At 32.8% G+C, this 20,095-nt stretch overlaps 2 protein-coding genes and 1 long non-coding RNA gene across 8 annotated transcripts in view; 1 reads left to right on the top strand and 2 right to left on the bottom strand.

The window, feature by feature from the left end:
• Positions 1–461: 461 nt before the first annotated feature.
• Positions 462–18,410, bottom strand: LOC126741959 (uncharacterized). 2 transcript variants are annotated; one of them, XR_007662447.1, is made up of 4 exons: positions 18,135–18,410; positions 17,917–18,074; positions 2,107–3,015; positions 462–2,047 (listed from the first exon to the last, which is right to left on the bottom strand). It is a non-coding gene; the product is annotated as an uncharacterized LOC126741959 (long non-coding RNA). The 2 variants fall into 2 exon arrangements; XR_007662448.1 differs by lacking the exons at positions 462–2,047; positions 2,107–3,015 and adding an exon at positions 11,529–11,939.
• Positions 8,379–9,471, bottom strand: LOC126741956 (uncharacterized). The gene has a single exon (XM_050448441.1). The coding sequence runs from the start codon at positions 9,324–9,326 to the stop codon at positions 8,529–8,531; it is 798 nt and encodes a 265-aa protein (XP_050304398.1). The 5' UTR covers positions 9,327–9,471; the 3' UTR covers positions 8,379–8,528.
• A 677-nt stretch (positions 18,411–19,087) lies between the features above and the next one.
• Positions 19,088–20,095, top strand: part of LOC126741953 (protein FAM117B-like) — a 37,457-nt gene continuing 36,449 nt past the window's right edge. For 4 of the 5 annotated variants that reach the window (XR_007662442.1, XR_007662443.1, XM_050448435.1 and 1 more), the window contains exons 1-2: positions 19,088–19,422; positions 19,478–19,660. Coding sequence is in view for 3 of the 5 variants with exons in the window: in XM_050448435.1 (XP_050304392.1) it covers positions 19,317–19,422; positions 19,478–19,660 (289 nt within the window). In the remaining 2 variants the exon portion in view is untranslated. The remainder of the gene's footprint in view (positions 19,423–19,477; positions 19,661–20,095) is intronic. The other variant, XM_050448436.1, reaches the window with a different exon arrangement.

Raw genomic sequence — 20,095 nt, 5'->3', positions numbered from 1 at the left:
ACATTTATTTAAAACATTAGGAATCTGAGTAGTTCGTCGGAAGAAGAAATTCTTGTATTGGCTACAGCTTGTGGTGAAGAGGAAGATTAGGAGAGAAGGTATTGGATGCACGAAATTAATAGGAAGCGAGAAGTACACGGCGAATTTCTTCATTTATTTCCCAATCTATTAGCTGACAATTACTTTTTTTAAGTATTATAGAATGTCTACTGCCAAAAGTCAAGAAGTTCTTGTTACAATTAAGAAAACAAAACACAAACTTTCGAAAGGCTATTTCGCCCGAAGAACGACTTGCAGTTACATTTACAAAGTAAGTCCGAAAGTTTTTTTTCATGCATGCTTGTAAATAGTTATAGTTACAAGTAATTCACGTAATTCACGCTAATGAGCGGACATAATGACGGTACCAAGTTTATTGTCCGCTAATAGGAAGTGTCCGCTAATAAGAAAACCCAAATATGTAAATGTATGTACATAATTTTTATTAACTAACATGTATTGATGAAAATTGCAAGTATAAACAAACATAGGTACATTGCTACCTTAAATACCAGAAAAAGAAAACTTAAATTTAAAATCCTTAAAAATTTGTTGCAAATTTCAGATCTTATACCTTAAAAAAGTCAGATATTTTTGCCTGCTTCTTCTTTTTCATTTTTTCCTGAAAAAGGCAGGTTTGAAAATGCGATTCGATATTTTTAAGGTGTTCAAAAGCGACAAAATAATTTTTTGTAATTTTTTTTAGATCATCAACACATTTTAATGCATCGGCATAAGAATTCACAGTACTCAAAGCTTCTTCCCTTTCTTCCTCTTCTTCCTTTTCTTCACTATCACTTTCCAGCAAAATTGTATTTTGTACCTCATCAGCAATGGTTTCTAGACCTCCTTCAAATGTTTCCTCCATATGAAGTTCTTGGTCCAATATAATAAAGTCATTATCTAATGCCTTAGAAATTTGGCCAACTTCCTGACAGTTTTTCCAGAATTCTGCTAAAGTTGCCAAAGGTAAGTCATCTTCTGGATCGTAGTCTTCTGCTCGAGTATCTCCTTGAGGTGATTTTTGGAAACCAGCTTTGACAAAACAATTTTGTATAGTGCGTGGGGTAACCTTATTCTAGGCGTTCTTAATAAAATATAATGCCTCCAAAATGTTAATCGATTTTGATAAATCTGAAGCAGACGATACATCATCTATTTTTGATAGGATGTGCTTTAAAATCTGGCTTCTATAAAATCATTTAAAATTTTGTATTATACCTTGGCCCATGGGCTGACATACAGAAGTTGTGTTGGGAGGAAAAAAAAGTATTTTAATATTTTTAAGGTTAAGTTCTCTTGGGTGTGAACCGGCATTTTCAAGAAAAAGTAAAATTTTTCGTTTTTCACAACCCATGCTTTTATCGATATCCAAAAGCCAGTCTGTCATGATAATTCTTGTCATCCAAGGTTTTTTATTTGATGTCCATGTAGCCGGCAAACTCTTAAGTGGTAAATTTTTTAAGGCTCGTGGGCGCGCAGCTTTTCCAATAACCAAAAGCTTTTCTTTGTCACCAGCCATATTGGCGCAAAATAGTATTGTTAATCGTTCTTTTGACATTTTGCCCCCTGTGCACTTCTCACCTTTAAACATTAAGTTTTATCTGGCAAAGCTCTAAAAAATAAACCGCTCTCATCTGCGTTATAGATGTCCACTGGCCTATATCCTAGCAACATTCCTGGTAGCCTCTCTAAGAACTGATTCACATCTTCTTGGTTTACATCTGCCGACTCCCCTGAGATGCACTTAAAGCTTATATTATGCCTTCTTCTCCACTTATTCAGCCAACCATCAGATGCGCTGAAATTGCGATGCCCCAATTCAATTGCTACTTCTTTCGCCTTCGTTTTTATTAGGGGCCCTGAGATGGGAATTTTTTGATTTATTGCGCGGGCACCTTTCAATTTTGCTGATTTCTGATCTAAATTTTCTCCCGATTGCCATTGTCTTCGAATAATTTCTTTATTTTTTACAATCTCCGCCGCTTGACTTTTACTTATATTAAACCTAGAATAATATGTACATTGTGATCACAAAATACAAAAAATAAAATCCTACACCCATACCTTTCTCCCAGTTTACGGACATTTAAACTTTCCTGTTCTGCAATATTTACAACCTCCATTTTTTACCTCAGCGTTAAAAAGTTTCTAACGGGCGCCATGTCACCTGCTTCAATTACAAGACGGTACTAAAACATTACATACGTGGATACTAAAGTGGCGTGATTTTTTTCCTGGAGTAACGTAACGGTCATTTTTGTCCGCTTTCGGAGATCCGTGTCCGTTGTTGGGAAATTTGGCGCGTTTTGGTGTTGAAAATTTTTGTCCTTGTCCGTCCGACAGAGCGTCCGCTTATGAGAATTTATTTTATAGGAAATTGTTCTCCTAAAATCTCGTGACAAAAAAGACTGTCCATTAATAGGACATGTGCAGTATTGAGAGCTGTCCGCTAAGAGAAATCTCACTGTATATAAAATAGGCTTTATTGTACGAATTATTTTGTATAAAATGATTCGTACGTAAATAGCGGAGTAGGGTTATCCAATTATTATTAGTGGAAAATTAAAGTTCGAACTTACGGTTATAAATAGTAGAAATGATATGTGTAGTATCCGACAGCACTGATATTTTTCAGTTTTTTTAAAATAAATAATCTGACATATAAACAACATATAAATAAACAGTCTGATTTTCTACATTTTGTTCCTAAATTGTTGTTCTTTAAATACTTTCTTCTTTCTACATACGATTTCACCCACCTTAATAATAAGACGGTTCAAACAGATAAATTCTACTCGTGGAAGTCAGAGCTTGGAGTCCTCGAATGCTCCGAAAACTGTGTTTTAATGATTTTTGGTTAAAAATTTGGGCGTGGAATCTTCAGTTTATTAGTCTCCAGCAGATCATCTACGCCACCCCTTTTTTATCGTTACCATTTACTTGCGCCCCACAAATTGAAAATCCACGAACATCCTAGAAGAGAGCAATTTAAAAATTCGCAGAGGCCATTTTTGATAATTTTTTTGAGCCCAAAATTGGCCTCTACAAATGCGAGATCTCAGCTAATAAGAAAGCTATGACCTTGCGGATGATCTCGTTGAAATTTGAAGGGCGAAGCTAAGAAAAATCCGTTAGAATTATGCCGATAGAGCTCATGAATGGCGAGATATCGACCTTTAGGGTTTGTGATTTTTCATGTTCGAGGTAGGTACTCCGGACAGAGTTTTTTTAACCGAAAAATATTTTTCTACGATATTCGTATTTATTTATTCAATTAGACTCTTACAAAAACACCAATACAAATACAATACAAGACTATTCCTAAAGTCTAAAGAACATGCAACAATATACAATGATATTTTGGTTTTACATATATGGGATTATATACAGTGTGGTGACTTTAACTAATCAAATTTTATCTCGCAAAATTCCTGAGACCCCTCGATTTTTGTTTTTTTTTTCACATTTCAAGATAGTTTTTGTATTTTTTCACCTACAGGGGGGCCAAATTAACCCAAACTTTTTTTAAACTCTCATTGAAAAGAGAGTTTTCCTTTTTCCTGATTAAATTGCCCTATTTACTTTTGTGATTATCTAAAGGAGAAATACGAAAAAAAAACCATTAAATTACTAAAAATCTCGAAATATTTTGTGTTGGTAAATTTTTGGCGTGTTTGTTTATTTTATTGGTATCGACATATTTCCTGACATTGTTGTAGTGTTACTGCTAAAGTGAATTTCAACCAGTTGTTAAATAAGTTAACTTATATTGAAAAAATGCCTTATTTATCCAAAAGATTGAAATCTTAATGATGATTGGTTATGGGGACAGAAGTCGTACTCAGCTAGAGGTTGTCCACTTATTCAGGCAGAAATATCCAGATTTGCCACCTATTAACCAAGGTACGGTTAGTAAAATCGAAAGCAGATTTTGAGAAGTTGGACACGTGAGGGATGTTTCAAGACAAAGGTCTTCTAAAATCGATGAAAACACCCAATTAAATGTTTGTTAGCGATGGAAGAAAATCCGCTAACTGCAGCCAGAAGAGTAGCTCGCGAAAACTCTATTCATCATAAATCTGTGCTAAAAATTTTAGAAAGTGCAAACAAACGACCTTTTAAAATGCAACCCGTTCAAAAGTTATTGGAAGACGATCCAGATCGCGGAGTTCAGTTCTATGAATTAATGATGAACGCCATTGACGAAAATCGTATATCTTCGGAGTGTATCCTTTTTTCTGATGAGGCTACATTCACCCTAAATGGCCATGTTAATAAGCAGAACTGTCGCTACTGGTCTGACGAGAACCCACACTGGGTAAGGAAAACTAATACACAATATCCCCAGAAAACTAATGTTTGGGCTGGCATAATTGGCAGGCAAGTTATAGGGCCCATAGTCTTCAATGATACTTTAACTGGGGAAAGATATCTAGAATTTCTTGAACATGAACTAGTTCCAGTCTTACGTGCCTTATATCCGAGTCAGTTTGATCCAGATTTGTATGATGAAAGAATCTGAATGCAACAAGATGGTGCTCCCCCACATTATGCCCGTAATGTACGCCAGTATTTAGATAACAATTTTCCAAACAGATAGATTGGTAGAAGGGGTGCAATCGAGTGGCCGGCACGTTCTCCCGATCTCACCTTACTTGATTTTTTTCTGTGGGGACATTTGAAAAGACAAATTTATATGAGCAAACCAGGAAACCTAGACGAACTCAAAGAACGTATTAGGCAAGAAATCTCAGGAATTTTGCGAGATAAATTTTGATTACTTTTAACTGAATTTATTCCAGTTAAAGTCACCACACTGTATGTATATTATCTCTGTGATATAGACCTATCACAGAGATAATTGCAGACTAATAATTTTAAGTAGATACAGATATTAAAATAATTAGGTGTAATAGGTTAAAAGTTGTTAGTTTATGTGCAAAATTAAAAAGTTACAGCAATATATTACATTTCTAAGTTCACTTACAATGTTGCAATGTTCTAACATTTGATTTAAAGGACTGTTATTATTTCAAAAAAGTTAAACGTTTAATCGAATGAGCTTCTAAACAAATATATTTACCATCAACAAAATGTTGAATTCTTAGTAATAAAAAACCAGTATAAAACCTTTACTTTAATCGTTAAATAATTTTAAAATTATTTACTTTAGATGTTTCTTTACCGTTAAATAATTGTTGATATAAAATTTATAATAAAGGTTACAACAAACTTTTTAGAGTGATCCTCGAACAAAAAATAAGAACAATTTTTTATATGAATGTATGTGCTAAACGTGTTACTTTCGGATCTGCAGAGCGTTAAAAATTAAAAAAAAAACATTTAACTTTAAATAAGAAAACAACTATAAATATCTATTAATAAAAAATAAAAATCCTAGTTATATATAAATAGTCAGCATTATAAAGTTTAAATAACAATATTCTATAGAAAAACAAATATACCGGATATGTTTGCCTTTTTTACAGACATATCTGGTATAGACATATCTTTTTGCCTACTTGTTATTTAAAAAAGTATGAGAAATTAAAATACTTGAAAAACTGGTATAGGTACTTATGCAGGGCTTTTATAGAAGAAATTTTTAAAACCATGCAAAAAATCTATAAAGGCATAGCATTATTATAAAATTAATGTAAAATAGCCTTTAGACCCAACATATTAGCCTAAAATACATAATGATTACTTTAGTAATCATTATCAGATAATAATATTTATATAATTTCATAAATAGTAAAAAAATAGAATTCAGTATTAGGCATAAAAATAGACTTTAGACAACTTTGTTTAAAAATGTATAGGGCAAAAAAAGATAAAAATTTAAATAAATCTGTTTTACAATTTTAACTTTAACACCCTGTCAAACACATAATTTTTTTTACGAGACTGATGAATTGGGATATTAACTGGAATGATAATATAGATAAAAGATGCATCAAAGATATTTTGGGATTGGTCTATAATTATCAGGTTTTTAATATAAATACCCCTGGATAATTATGAAATAATTATTCAAGGCATAAAACGTAAGATGATGCAACAAATAAAAAGCCTAATCAAACTAAGAAAAATATCTTAACTGAAACAATATGGGCTGTAAATTTACCCACCATAAAAAACTTTTTTGTTTAATAAGAATAATATATAACGAAATAACATAGCGGGTCATCCATGAAAATCGCAAAAGGACGCTAACAAAATTACCATAAACAGAAAGCATAATCATAAATGGAACTTCAAATTCCTTATTAAAGTAAATGCACAAAGTAGTACTTACACAAGTCACAATACAAAAGGTACAAAAAACTATACAAAATCTGTCTTTTTATTAAAAAAAATAATTTTTTAAACAACACAATTTTATTTCAAATTATATTTTAAATTATATTAATTTTATTTTTAAACTCAAAATGATGCAGTTCCTCTGTCTCTAAAAGTATTCTATTGAAAAACTTAATACCTCAATATTCTGGACCACTTTGACACCTCACCAAACGTTGGTAAGTGGGAACCAATTTATGTTTGGACCTGATATTATAATCGAGAACCTCCGCATGAGTCGCATAACCCTGTTTATTTTTATAGACAAGTAGTAAGTTTTCCAGTATATGGAGAAAGGGGATAGTTAGGGATAGTATATCAAGCGTTCTGAAAGCTTCCTTAGAATAGTCCCTATAGTTTAGGCCTGCCAAGACTTTGATAGCTTTTTTCTGTACTTTAAATATTTGAATTGCTTGGGGTGCAATCTTCAGAACTGTCATATGGCATATGACAAGATAGAATGAAAAAGTCCAAAGTTTGCTGTTCTTATAATGGGCTCGCAAACACAGCTCGATAAGGAACGTAGAGCATATAAAGCAGATGTCAGCATCGCAGCCATGTCCTGCACATGTATGTCCCTCTGCAGAACCTCATCCAGATGAACGGCTAAGAATTGTACGCTTCGGTTCTGGTTAATAGTCTCATCCATGCTTCTTAGTGAAAATATCATTCTATTAGTCTTGTCCGTATTAAGAAGGAGTTTGTTTGCACAAAACCACTTCTCGACATTATTCTACACTCTGGTAGCTTCAGACAAAGTATTTTTTAGAGATTCTGTCAACACGGACACAGTGGTCTCATCTGCGAACAAAGTGAACGCCGTACTAGGCTCGATAAGGGGTAAGTCATTTATATAAATTAAGAAGAGGATAGGCCCCAAAACTGATCCTTGAGGAACACCGATGGTAAGCTCACGACATTCAGAAGACTCCCTAGCAAACCTGACAACCTGCGTCCTATTCTCAAGGTATGACTGCAGAAACACCCAACTATCTTACTATCAGAAAGGTTGTACTTTTTAAGTTTTTGAAGTAGTATGCAGTGAGTGACACAATGAAATGCCTTGCTCAAATCACAAAAAATAGCACCTGCACACTCCATATTGTTGAAAGAGTCTGAAATGTGTGATACAAAGTCAATATACATAGAATTACAATGGCAATTGTGTTTCTGCCACTCCTAAACCCAAATTTACAGTTATTAAATAAGTTTTTACTTTCAGAGTAGTGAATTATCCTGCAATATATACATTTTTCGAATATTTTAGAGATATGCTCTATTGCCCATTAATAGAGGGATAGAGCTGTAGTTACCCAGTAAATTGGAATCTCCGTTTTTAAATATGGGAACAACTTGGGCAGTTTTTAATATATCTGGGAAAATATTTTGTCTTAGACTTTGATTGGTTGTTTCCAATAACGCGATATTAAAAAAAAACAAAGTAAATGCCAAAATTCCTGGTTTGAACATTTTAAATAAGCGTGTAAAGGGTTTCAGTCATAAAATGCAATGAAATCTATTCTTCCGTAATTACTTGATTAAAAATGAAAACTTTTAACGCATTCATTTGACCCTATTTTACAATTTAAAAAATTGATTTTTTCTATGAGTATAAAATAAAAAGTAGCAAATGCAGCATCAATATTCTCAGAATATTATTTTCTAATAATACATATAAGAAATACGTAATATTATACCAACTGCCTCATTTAAGATAAGAAAGTTAATGTCACTTCCCGTTAAACAGGGAGGGATGGAAAAGTACTGAATATCTCAAAAGATATTCTTATGATAATTCCATCAATCTATCAAAGTTCATTTATTTATCAAATAGTTATTAAGTGTTCCCTTTTTTCCTGTGTCACCTGGTGTATAAATTGTGGAAAACACTCATTTATAAATTAATTATTAGGGATACCTTCATAATACTTATATAATTTTACAACATTAGTCGATATATGTTTTTTAATCAATTCTTTGAAATAAAACAAATATTAAATAAATAAGCTTTAATATTTTGCTAAAATAAATATACAAATATATCTAAAATAATTTAATTTAATAAGTAATTACTGCAGGCGAACATAAATTAAACCTTATAACTACGATTAATCACATTGATCCCTTATTTTAATTAGATATTTTTACACACCGTGTTCTGAAAGTACCGTCATTCTACAAATACCTTCAGAGTCCCTTCGCATTTCCGGTCCACACTGTTCCGTAGCACCAATCAGAACCATTTCCTCTTCACTATTTGTAGCTTCCTTGTTTTTCTTTACATTATCTTTCTTTACTACTTTCTTTTTATCCTCCATCTTGGTGAGTACAAACTCTTCTTCAGGTACAGTTAACACAAAAGCTTTAGCAAACTTAGCTGATCTTAACTGGCGTAATAACTTGACCGTTTCCGATTTTGATTTTTCTTCTGTCGATTTTAAAGGCAGACTGATAGGCGGGCTTTGTGTGGCCAGTATTTCATCATTCATTAAATGATCACTAGATTTTGTAATATCTACGTGATACGGGGCACTTTTGGACTCAATAAAATGCATAGTTTCAGCACGATTCATTAATTTTTGATTATTCTTTATGCGTTTGACGTTATTGTGTTTTTTACTTAACAAATCCAATAAACTCCCTGATGAAGGACTATCGGCAATTTCTGGGCTCTTTGGAATAATCATAATTACAAAGTTCTTGAGGTCTGCTCTTATATTAACTTCACCTTCCTGCCGTTGGTCAAAAAGCACGTTCGGTTTATCACTATTTTGTTTCCCAGGCACTGGACTGGTATGCACTTGCGAACTCACAAAAACTAATAAAATCAAGTAAATCTTCATTGTAGTATACCAAGTTACGGCTTTCAAGTTCATCGAATCAGTGGATGTATCTCGTTCGGCGAGGCAATAAATAGATTTTACCGTAAGAGAGATTGGCATTCGTGATAACGGTAACTTTGGATCTCCGAAGAACTTTTCTATGTAGGTTATTTTGCGAAGAATTAAACCTAAATCGGTAATTTTATCGGACTGGCGCTACTACTCGATCGCAAACATAAATTTATTGTTAACACTGATCTTATACAAATGATTACTATACCAGTGCTATTAATATAGGGTTATCTTTATCCTTTATGTAAACAATTTGAATAACATTGCTCTATATTTAAAGATTTTCTAAGATGTCGTGTATGTGCTTTTGTTTTATTGATATTAAACAAGTTAATGAACGTTACTTAATTTTTATTTGGGATGGTATCATTTTTTTGTTATATATTATATGTTTCGGTATTTGACATGTTATTTACAAATTAGTAATGATCAACTTAAAAAAAATAATTATATATTGAAATATTTTCATTGCTTTTTGAAACAAATAAAATTTAATATGTATGTATACTACGTAAATGTTAATTTTTGTAGGTGTTCATTTATCTTCCATCTCTTCCGAGGAAATTTTCTTTATTTTCTTATTTGAAATGAAATACTTACCTACATATTTATATAGAGTGTCTCATAAATAATGGTAAATACTTACTGCTTATGACGTGAAAGTCGAAGACTTTAACCCATTAGATTTGTGCATAATAATATGGGGATACTTGAAATTAATGGCAAAAATATTGACTGTTGTTGAGTTATTTCGAAATGAGCAATTTTTTTTTAAGTTTCGACAATTTTTTAGTAAAAGAATTTTAAAATGTAATGAGACAAATGGAGGTCATGTCGATGACTTACTGGCAAATATTCATAACTTAAATTTTAAATTTATCTTTTGAATTTTATTATTGATTAGAAGTGTAATAAAGCAATTTAAATAGTTTATTAATGTAATTTTTTTGTGTTAACCCATTAGATTTGTGCATATGCCGATACTTAAAATTAATGGTAAAAATATTAACTGCTGCTAAGTCATTTCGAAATGAGCAATTTTTTTTTTAGATTCGACAATTTTTCAATAAAAGAATTTTAAAATGTATTGAGATAAATGGAGGACCTGCGATGATTTACTGACAAATATTCGTAATTTAAATTTTAAATTTTTCTTTAGTATTTTATTATTTATTCGAATTGTAATAAAGCAATTTAAATAGTTAATAAATGTAATTTTTTTGTGCGCATTGAAAACTTTAAATGTAAAGGGTGCATCGTGACGAGATTTTTGAAGTGTACCTTTTTAAGCAAAACTATTTGCACAATGCATATTTTAAATCAAAAATGTAATTATGTCAAGCCTAAAAAGATTATGGCGTTTATTAGAAAATAAAATTGTTTATAAAGAAAAACCTTGTCCAAATTTTGTTAAACACGAAGAGTAAATGCTAAATTTATAGCAAAAGTTCAAAAAAATTACATTTAGTTTATCACCTTATATCTGGGTTGTCTTTGATTTTCGGACTAGGAAATTTTTAGCTTAATCTCATTCTTTTCTTAAAAGGAATCTGCTGTTAAATTATTTACTATTATTTATGGGACACCCTGTATATGTAACTATTGTAAAAACAATGATACCCGACTTGTAATTTTTCGAGACAGCGCCAAAAAAAATCATATTTTTAAAACTTATCTTAAAAAAATTAAAACTTAAATTAACTTAAAAAAAGAATGTCTTACTTGACATTTTGTCGGTTCATTTAGCCATGCCTTCTATAGAATATTAAAAAAAGTACCATGCATTTAGTTTGACATATAAAGTTTTAAAATACTCATGTCTGATTTAGTTATTTCCTGTCTGTGGTTTGCTGGACTTTTGAACATAGCGGGTAAATTGAATGGGAAAAAGTGTGTATTTATTTGATAAGGAAGATCTATTTTAACATTATTAAAGTGGTAGTTAAAAAAATATATTTGTAACTTGCTAGGGTTGGCATCCTTTTTTAAACATTCATTCCTTTTTTAAGCGCAAGGCAAAGATAATGGCAGTAGGGAAAAAGATGTTTGTAAAAGAGAAGGAAATTTTTGTCTCTCTTTCCCTAAATTTTTCTAAAAATAGTGAAAAATCCAAATTTAGTAGCTGTCCTCTCCTCTGCGACTCATTCAGTATAAAACCGCACCCCTTATTCCTCCGCTCTAAAATCAAATTCTATTTTAGATACGTGTAAGTTATATATTTATACATAAAACAAATAATAAACATATCCGTCAGAATAGAAATTAATATATTAACTAAAATATAAATCTTAAATGATAACAAAATGTATATATCTACATCAAAGAAACTAAATATTTGGTGGACGAAGTAGAGGTATTCCTACTTGCTATTCTGTATTGCACGTTGATTAATCATCGAAAACCCATTGACAATTTTTGTTTTTTTTTAAATGGTTTTTTACATTTATTTGCTTATTGAATATGGCGTTAATTTTTCTTAATATTCATTCATCATATTTCATTACAAATATAAAAATAACAGGCCAGACAAACGGAAGCAACGTCTCGAAAACTACAAATAATTATAAAGACGGGCGTATGGCGACCCTTTAACCTGCTAGTTACCAATTCACTTCTGACTTTCGTTAGTGCGTAGGCATACCAAATAAACGAGTACGCCATCTAGACATATATAGTGTTATCGGATTTTAATTATGATCTTAACATATTTTCTTTGAACCAATATATTCTGTAAGGGAAAGAAAATTATGTAAGGAGATACTCTACTTAAACACATATTTACGTTAAAAATGTTAGAAAAGAACAATTTTTGACTAAAGCATAAAAAAAATTCGATAAACCGCAAGTAAGTAAATCATACTTGTCAAATATAAAGTAGAATATAAGCATATATTGTAAAAAAAATTATTAGTTTGATTGACACAAAATAAAATATTATATATATAATAATTCATAAAGTATATTAATTTAACAGTAATCTTGTCAAATTTGCCTATGACAGTATTTTCAATAATAAACTCACTGCTTTCTTTTAAATAATTGGGATGTATGCTCATCAGACATAAACCTGTAACCCATGGTGCTTTTTAACTCTTTGCAGTGTACTGAAGGACCGTTCTACGGTTGCCGTGGTGCATGGGCTAGTGCTTGAAATAATCAATTCGTATCTGACAGCAGGGTAAAAAATGTTGGCTTCGTTGAACAGTTCAACTACTTTTATGTCCCTTAATTGATCACCTAATAAAGCCTTCTTTATTTATTATATATATTATTTATGGGTGAAAATTATGCCAAAGGTTCAGTTCTCCGGTGATATCCAGGTTATAAAATTCTTGGAATGATTCTGCGTTCTTGTGTAAGTCTGTAATGCTGGTTTTAGTCTTAATCATATACAAGATATGTAGCTTACTTAAACAAACGCCGGAGTATTTTCTTGGGAGAATCGAATATTCAATGATGAAATAAGTGACTCAATGTATGGTATTATCAGGGAACGCCGCCAATATTCGTTATCATTGTCTGATGGCGAATTACTTCTATGCGTTTGCTTGTGAGCAAGATTCTTCTCAAGTAAGCATTTCTGAGAATGTTGATATTTTTGATGTGTTTCCCTACCGAGATCATATCGATCGATCAACATTTCTCGAGATGTACATATTTTTAATGTAACGTAAGTAGGCTCGCGAGCGCCGTATTTTTCAAACTGCGCTCCAAAAAGTTTTATATTGAAGGTATGTGGCTCTGAGACAGTAATGTAATATTAGAGCAACATTTTGTAGGTATATTACGACAGTATATCACGAATACGTAATGATGTAATTCTGAGTGGCTGAATGTATTAATAGACCATTTTTTTGATGATGAGTTCATGTATACAGATATGGACTAAAAATGAGCTATAACTATCAACTTAATTTTTTAAAATAGAAACGCCAATTATATTTTTAATTTTGTATAAAATGTTAACTATATTTTGTATACCATGCCCTATACCTATGCTAAATATTTATTAAGAAATTTGCGATTAATTTTTTATAAATAACCATGAATAATTGGAATAGTTCATAAAAAAAAACAAAACAAAAAAATTAAAATAAATGTTCAAATTGTTGACCATTAACTTCCTGACAGTAATCAAGTCGATATTCAAATTATTGTAATACTTATTGTTTGAGGCCGGATTTGTTGTATTTCGGCTCTAATTCTATTTTTTAATTCTTCTAAACTTTGCCTCGTCAGAAAAAATAATCCTACTTATAAATTGTGGGTTTTCATTACGCAAAACTCTATTCTGCGGATGTGATCATTTTCAATAAGCTCCTGAATTAAATGCATTTTATATAAATGCAATTTATTCCTTAGCAAATATTTAAGAACACATGATTTACCAACCGACTGATCTTTGCAACTTTTTCTGAGCAACTTGTTGAGTTGCTTTATGTGGATTTTCTTGTAAATCGAGCAAAATATCTAATTGTCTATTTTCTGGAAGCGTGGGACGGTCCAGGATATATTTGTCTCTAACATGACACAATCTCTAAACTTTTATTCAATTTTGCTTACTACCGAACGTGCAATAGGCCGATCGCAAACCTCGGCCTGTGTTCGAGTCTTGTCATCCTACCATCATCAAAATTTCAATTCTTTGTTTTTCTGTTAAACGCACCATACTATTAAACTTTGCAACTGCACTTGACATTTACTGACATTTACATAAAGTAATACATACTATTTCCATGCGATTAAATGTTGACAAGGTGTCAACAATCAAATATGTCTGTTAAAAAACTAAGAAAAAACATCTTTGAATATGCTCAAATGACCCAAACAGTTGCAAATTTATTAATAATGTTAGTATTAGGTATGACATATAAGACATGGTATACAAAATATACTTCAAATTCTATGCAGAATTCAAAAATGAAATAAAAAATAGGTGTTTCTATTTATAAAAATTGAAGTTGATGGTCGTTGCTTATTTTTGGTTCACCTTGTATACATGAATTCATCATCAAAAAAATCGAAACAAAAAATAAAAACCACATGTCCGACCGTTTTTTTTTCGAACACAGCCCTGAATTAAAAATAATTTGTTCCAACTTGCGCCTCCTCACTGTATAAGAAGCTGCATCGCCGATGGTTGTCAGTTAAGTAAAGTAAAGTTGTAAATAATTAGTTATAAATTAATACAGTAAAAATAAATATCTCTAGTAGTCGTGAGTGATCGTGTTTTCATAATGAAGTATGTAAATAAATTAGTTGACCATTTTCCATTGTTTTAATGCACACCTAAAGAACTGGAAAAACGCTACATGGATATCAGTCGACTGGACATTGGTGAAAATAGATAATAGTGAACTAAAATAAATCTGACTAAAGACTTTGATAATGTCAAAGCTGGTGGATTTAAAAAGTGCTGACCCAAAAAGGGGAGCTGGAGGAAAGGGACTCCGATATGACGGGAAATAAAGCGGCCTGCGTTACAGTAGCGACTTCATAACGCATTACTTAAGGAAGGCGATGATCCGGACACATTTTTTTTGCTGCATCAAGCGATATGGTTCAAATGTTGCATGGTTTGGAATCTAAATTGCTGAAAAATTCGGCAAAAATAGAATTTAAAAACTGAGCTTATGGAAAAGCTAAGAGGGAATTCTGCCAGGTTAGAAGAAATAATTGAAACAGAATCCAGAATGTTCAAAACAAGATTGCAGCATTGGGCAATGAGCTGCCTGCAGACCTTTAGCGGTAAACAATAAGAACGAAGCTTGTGGCAATACGAAATCTGTTGGGCTAATGCGCCTCAAACCGCCTTTTTTACAGGTTTCGAAACTATTGTGCCAACATGTAAGGAAAACTATATCAAATACGGAGTGTTTTATAACTTTAGTTTATATAAAATCAATTTATTTGAAAATCCCATTGATATATCTTTCTCTCGGGCACTCATGGAGTTCTTATGGTACGACGCTGTCTTGCTTGCATTGAAGGGGATGCTCAGAATTTTTAACATTTTTTAAATTAAAATATGTTTTAATTTCTCTCCCAACTATTCCTTGTGTTTTTATGTTATTTACTAACACGGTTTCTGGTATAAACAAGATTCCCCGTATCCGAGGATGGATACCACTGCGCGGACCCTAATGCGCTATTATCACTAAGCTCATGCGCATGCGCCAATAGGCTAATAAGTAAAAAGCGTTTGTTTCGGCGAGATCCACCAACCCTTATATTTGGGCACAACAGTTTTGGCAGCTATAATATACAAACGTCAGTTTGAAGCGGCTGCAAAAGCAAACGGTTGGTCATCCAGGGAGAAGGTCATTGCCCTTACATTCGCCTTGAGATATGCTGCTGCCATCCTGCAAAGAATGTTTCCCGATGAACAAGAAATGTACGACTATTATGTGTTAGTCATATGTGGAACATGTCCACCATACGCCGCTGAAAAATCGGTGTCAAAAATCAAGGGAGTCCTTGTAAGAATTTGAAGGCGATATTGCACTTTTGGTTCAACTGGCATATTACATATTACCCAGAAGGAATCCTGGATGGACTGTTCAAAGGTGAAATATAGAAGTATTTACTAATAGCACATCTACTTAAGCTAGTAGATGCATTAACACGGGCCCTAAATTGAAACCTGCAAGAACACGAACAAGGGCCAGCCTCGTGTCCCGCAAATGATTCCAGAAAAGGACGAAGAAATTGGTCAAGCAGATAATACGGAAGACGATTGGTAGGTGGAGTGTTGGAAATGTCACAAAGAAAATCACGTAAAAATACTCTCCAGAAGGTGCTAGTTCCTCCCGTTTCAAACTAAAGAAGGTCGATGCGACGAGGCGATCGTCGACCTGTCTTCAGCAAGTCGTAGCAAGAAGATCCTGCCCGGAGGGCTTAAAGCATTGTCAGGAATAGAGAGGAAAGATTTTTAAGTAGTTATGAACCACCATCGTTGCTGACACTTGGCAAAATGGGGATCTTATAAAAGATCAAGAGAAGAATCCCGATATCCAGATAGTCCGAATCTGGAGAAATGAAGAGAAAAAACCAACTTGGAGAGAAGTTGCTAAGTATTCTTTAGTTTTGAAAGGTAGACTCTTGCTGTGGAAAATAGTTGACTACGGTGGCAAAGAGGAAAGAAGGCAAATCGTTATGCCTAAATGTCAAATTTAGGATTTGCTAGAGGAAGTCCATGCCGGTGTGTCAGGAGGACACCTTGGGATAACAAAGATCCTGGGGAAGCTGTCTAGAAGAATGGATCTCATTCATAATCAAGTGCGCATTTCCATTCAGGATTCCAGTGACCTAACGAAATGTCAATGCCAAAAACCAGAGGTACAACAACGGTGACTTGGTTTGGCTTTACGACCCTAAGAGACGAAAGGGTTTGTCATTGATGCTTGGGCCATACAAGTTCTGGATGCCATCAACGATGTTCTTTACAGAATACAAACGAAATCATTGAGAGATAAAGCTCGAATCATTCATTTTAACCGACTAGCTCTTTATTATCGAAACCACAAAGACGCTGAGCTGTTGGATGTCCAATCAGAATCAGATTTGACATTCGATTAATTCATGGCTCATTATTCTAATGGTCGAAAGATTTGGTACGGCGTGACCGGTGAAGGGCAGCAAGACCCGTTTACTGCTTCAGCTGAATATGCTCTGGCAGATTGTGTGGCTAAAGATTTACAAATGACTAGAGGAATAGCTAAGGTTTTGTGTAGAAAGTTTGAAAAAATGCATGAGCTGCGTCGGTCTAACTCCAGCGATATTTATATAGTTGTAAATTAATACAGTAAAAATAAATATATCTAGTAGTCGTGAGTGATCATGTTTTCGTAGTGAGGTATGTAAATAAATTAGTTGACCACTTTCGATTGGTTTAGTCCATCCCTAACGAACGGAAAAAAATGCTACAATATGTTTTAGAATAAAGAACAGCTAAGCGAAATACATAGTCAACACCAAAGATAGAGTTCCAGCAATACATAGATCTGGTATTTACCGCATTAATTATTCTTACCCAGAATGTAGAGTTGATTGGTGACCCAACCCAAACCAATAAAGAAGTGCTTTATGTCTATCAGAAAGGGCTGAAATTGGACTTGTTGGAAGCTTTTGAAATAACTAGAGCAATTAAATGTCCTAGCTTCTGATCTTTCAGAATTATTTTTCCTTTCGTTAATACACGTAAGCAAGAGTTCTTTATCATTCTTTGTTTTATTTTACATAAATTGTAGATACTTAAGTTTGACCTGTATTGAAGTTTTAACTTTTTGCATTTATTTAAGATAGATGCCTCTAGATGTATTGGTTGTAATATTTTATTATTTTTGCCAGTATCAAGTGATTGGGCGATATTTTTATGGATCTTGAGTGTTATGGCTGTCGAGAATAGGTAAGTAGTATTTTTCGTGAGAAACTGACTGTATATCATGAGTATTTAAGGGAACACATTTATTAGAATGGTTCATTAGTGGTGTGTTAACTATGGTTTCCTAACCAATAGTTATGTAGTCGCCTAATGATGTTAGAAACTCCTTTAACTGTAACCGGTTCATCCTCTACTCATACGTCTGGTATTTTTGTAGTTCGTCACCCAGCCATCTTGCATTAAGGTTACACTCACCTGTAAGCACTCTATAAATGTCCAATGGCTTTTGGAGACAGGTATGTGTTATTTTTCTGGTTTGACGTAGCATCATCAATAGAATTTTTTTTGTAAGCGTTGAAATACTGCATTTTCCTGTCTTTTGTTCCTTCAAGAATTGTATCTATTTAAACAAGCTAAAAAGAGACAGTCTTTATTTGAGGGGATCAAGACACTGGACTATGATTTTGTGGAACCTGTTGTGTGGCGCACCTTGTCCGTTCGTCGCATATTAGCCTGTGTTTTTTTGTGCTTTTCGAGTTTGCACTTTGACTGACAAGTTTCGTTAGATAACCTGTGTCTTATCTGATTAGCTTTTACTTTATTACAACTTCAGCCGAGAATCAAATAGGGCAAAGGTAATGACTATAGATTTTTTGGCAAGCTGTCGGCATTTTCAGCGTCTTATATCTGTGGTTTAATCTATAGCCGATATTCAGCGATGAAATGGTAAGAACCGCGGTTATTTTTATGATTGGCAACTTTGACAGGTAAGTGTGACGTATTGTTTCCCACCACTTAAAAATTCTAATTTAAAGAAACAGTCACTGAAATGAATTGGTTATTAGGAATTAAAGAGTTTATGTTTTTTCTTTTTTGTTTGATTAAAAAATAAAAATCGAATTTTTTGATTTTCCAGAGCGTCTCGCTCTCTCCTACTCTTTTCTGTCGTTTAATTTAACTTTTTTTGTAGCGTATTACTACTTGTTCTCCTTGATAATTTAAAACTAATTGGTATTTATTTTTCTTAATTTCTAAGGGCGCACATCATATCGCAATTCTTAATCAATTATTTACAATCTAAGCATAGCCTTCTTCTGGACTGTATAACCGAAAGTTTAATTCAAGTCCAAAACCGGGTAATAGTTGGTAAATATCAAACGCCAAATAGCTGATCCGTGACGTCACGTTTTCCCTATTTTCGTTAAAACCGCAAAACAAAACGCATTGCAAAATACCAACCAAGGACGAACCTCGATAACACCTCTACTGTCTTTGAGTGGGTGTTGCCATTCCACGCTGAAAATCGGCTTATGAATATACGAATCTCCTTTTCTTCTCTTTTACATTGTCTGTGCTTGCGTTAAAAAATGACACTCGGCTCAAATCAGCTGTTTTTGACACTGACGTTTCTGTCAGGACGACAGAATTTACAAATTAGTAATGTCACCGGCAAAAATGTTTTTTTGACAAACCAAAATACTGAAATTCTACATACCTTGCGCAAAAGAGGTTACACAAAGATAGAAAAACCTAATCTAAAATATAACTTAACAAGTCGAAGTACATAATTTATTTTCTCTTATTGTTGAGCGTACCGTCCTAAACTTTAATCCTATTGTATTTTAACAGCTCACAAAATGTAGCCAATACTGGGGATGAGAATATGTATATTTTGTTTAGATATTGCTTTGTTAGTTATGTCCGGACAACAAAGCACTGGCGGCACTTCTTGCAGGATGGCAAAAACGCCGCCGAATGCGGGTAAGGCAACTATAAATACTGCAATTTTCAATTTCAACAAGTCTGCCAACTCTAGGTAAACAAGGTCCCTTAAAAGCTACTATACCAATCAGCAGTGTAATAAAGCATCCTAACAATGTTGGAAATGAAACAAGTCCTGTTAGGGGAACCTCAATATCTCCCTTGTTCTCCTGGAGAAATAGGACTTCACCAGAGCATGCATCTGGCCAACGAAGCCCTGGGTCATCTTGCAATAAAGGTATTTTGTTCTAATCACCATTATATTTTTTTCTCTGTTTTAATAAACATAAAACCTCATAAGAATGATTTTACCTCACAGCTGCTACTAAAAGATTAAAAAAAGAAATATAAATATAAAAATCTCTATAACACTAGATGAATATTTGGCAGATTATGGAATTTATAACATGCTTTTCCAGCTTGTAATTATATATATACTTTCTTTGGGAAGTTCCAATTTAGCATAATTACTTCATGTTTTTTTATTTAATATGTCAGTTTGAGTGAAATATTGAAGAAGATATAACAGCATGTTCTGGCAAAATAAATCTCTTAAATCAAAATATTTATGGTTGAAAGAGTAGTTTAATTTTACAGAGGAGTTGTATGATTAGGAATCTCCCTCCACTCACAAATATATTTAAAAATTTGTTATTGAATTCATTTTTAAAAT

The sequence above is a fragment of the Anthonomus grandis genome, chromosome 11 (genome assembly GCF_022605725.1).
Source record: "Anthonomus grandis grandis chromosome 11, icAntGran1.3, whole genome shotgun sequence".
Classification (NCBI taxonomy): Eukaryota; Metazoa; Arthropoda; class Insecta; order Coleoptera; family Curculionidae; genus Anthonomus; species Anthonomus grandis.
Note: the sequence above shows the minus strand (reverse complement) of the source record. Positions and strands in the feature narration are given on the sequence as shown.

Coding starts and splice junctions, on each gene's coding strand:
- LOC126741956 (XM_050448441.1), bottom strand. CDS start 9,326: ATGCCAATCTCTCTTACGGTAAAATCTATTTATTGCCTCGCCGAACGA.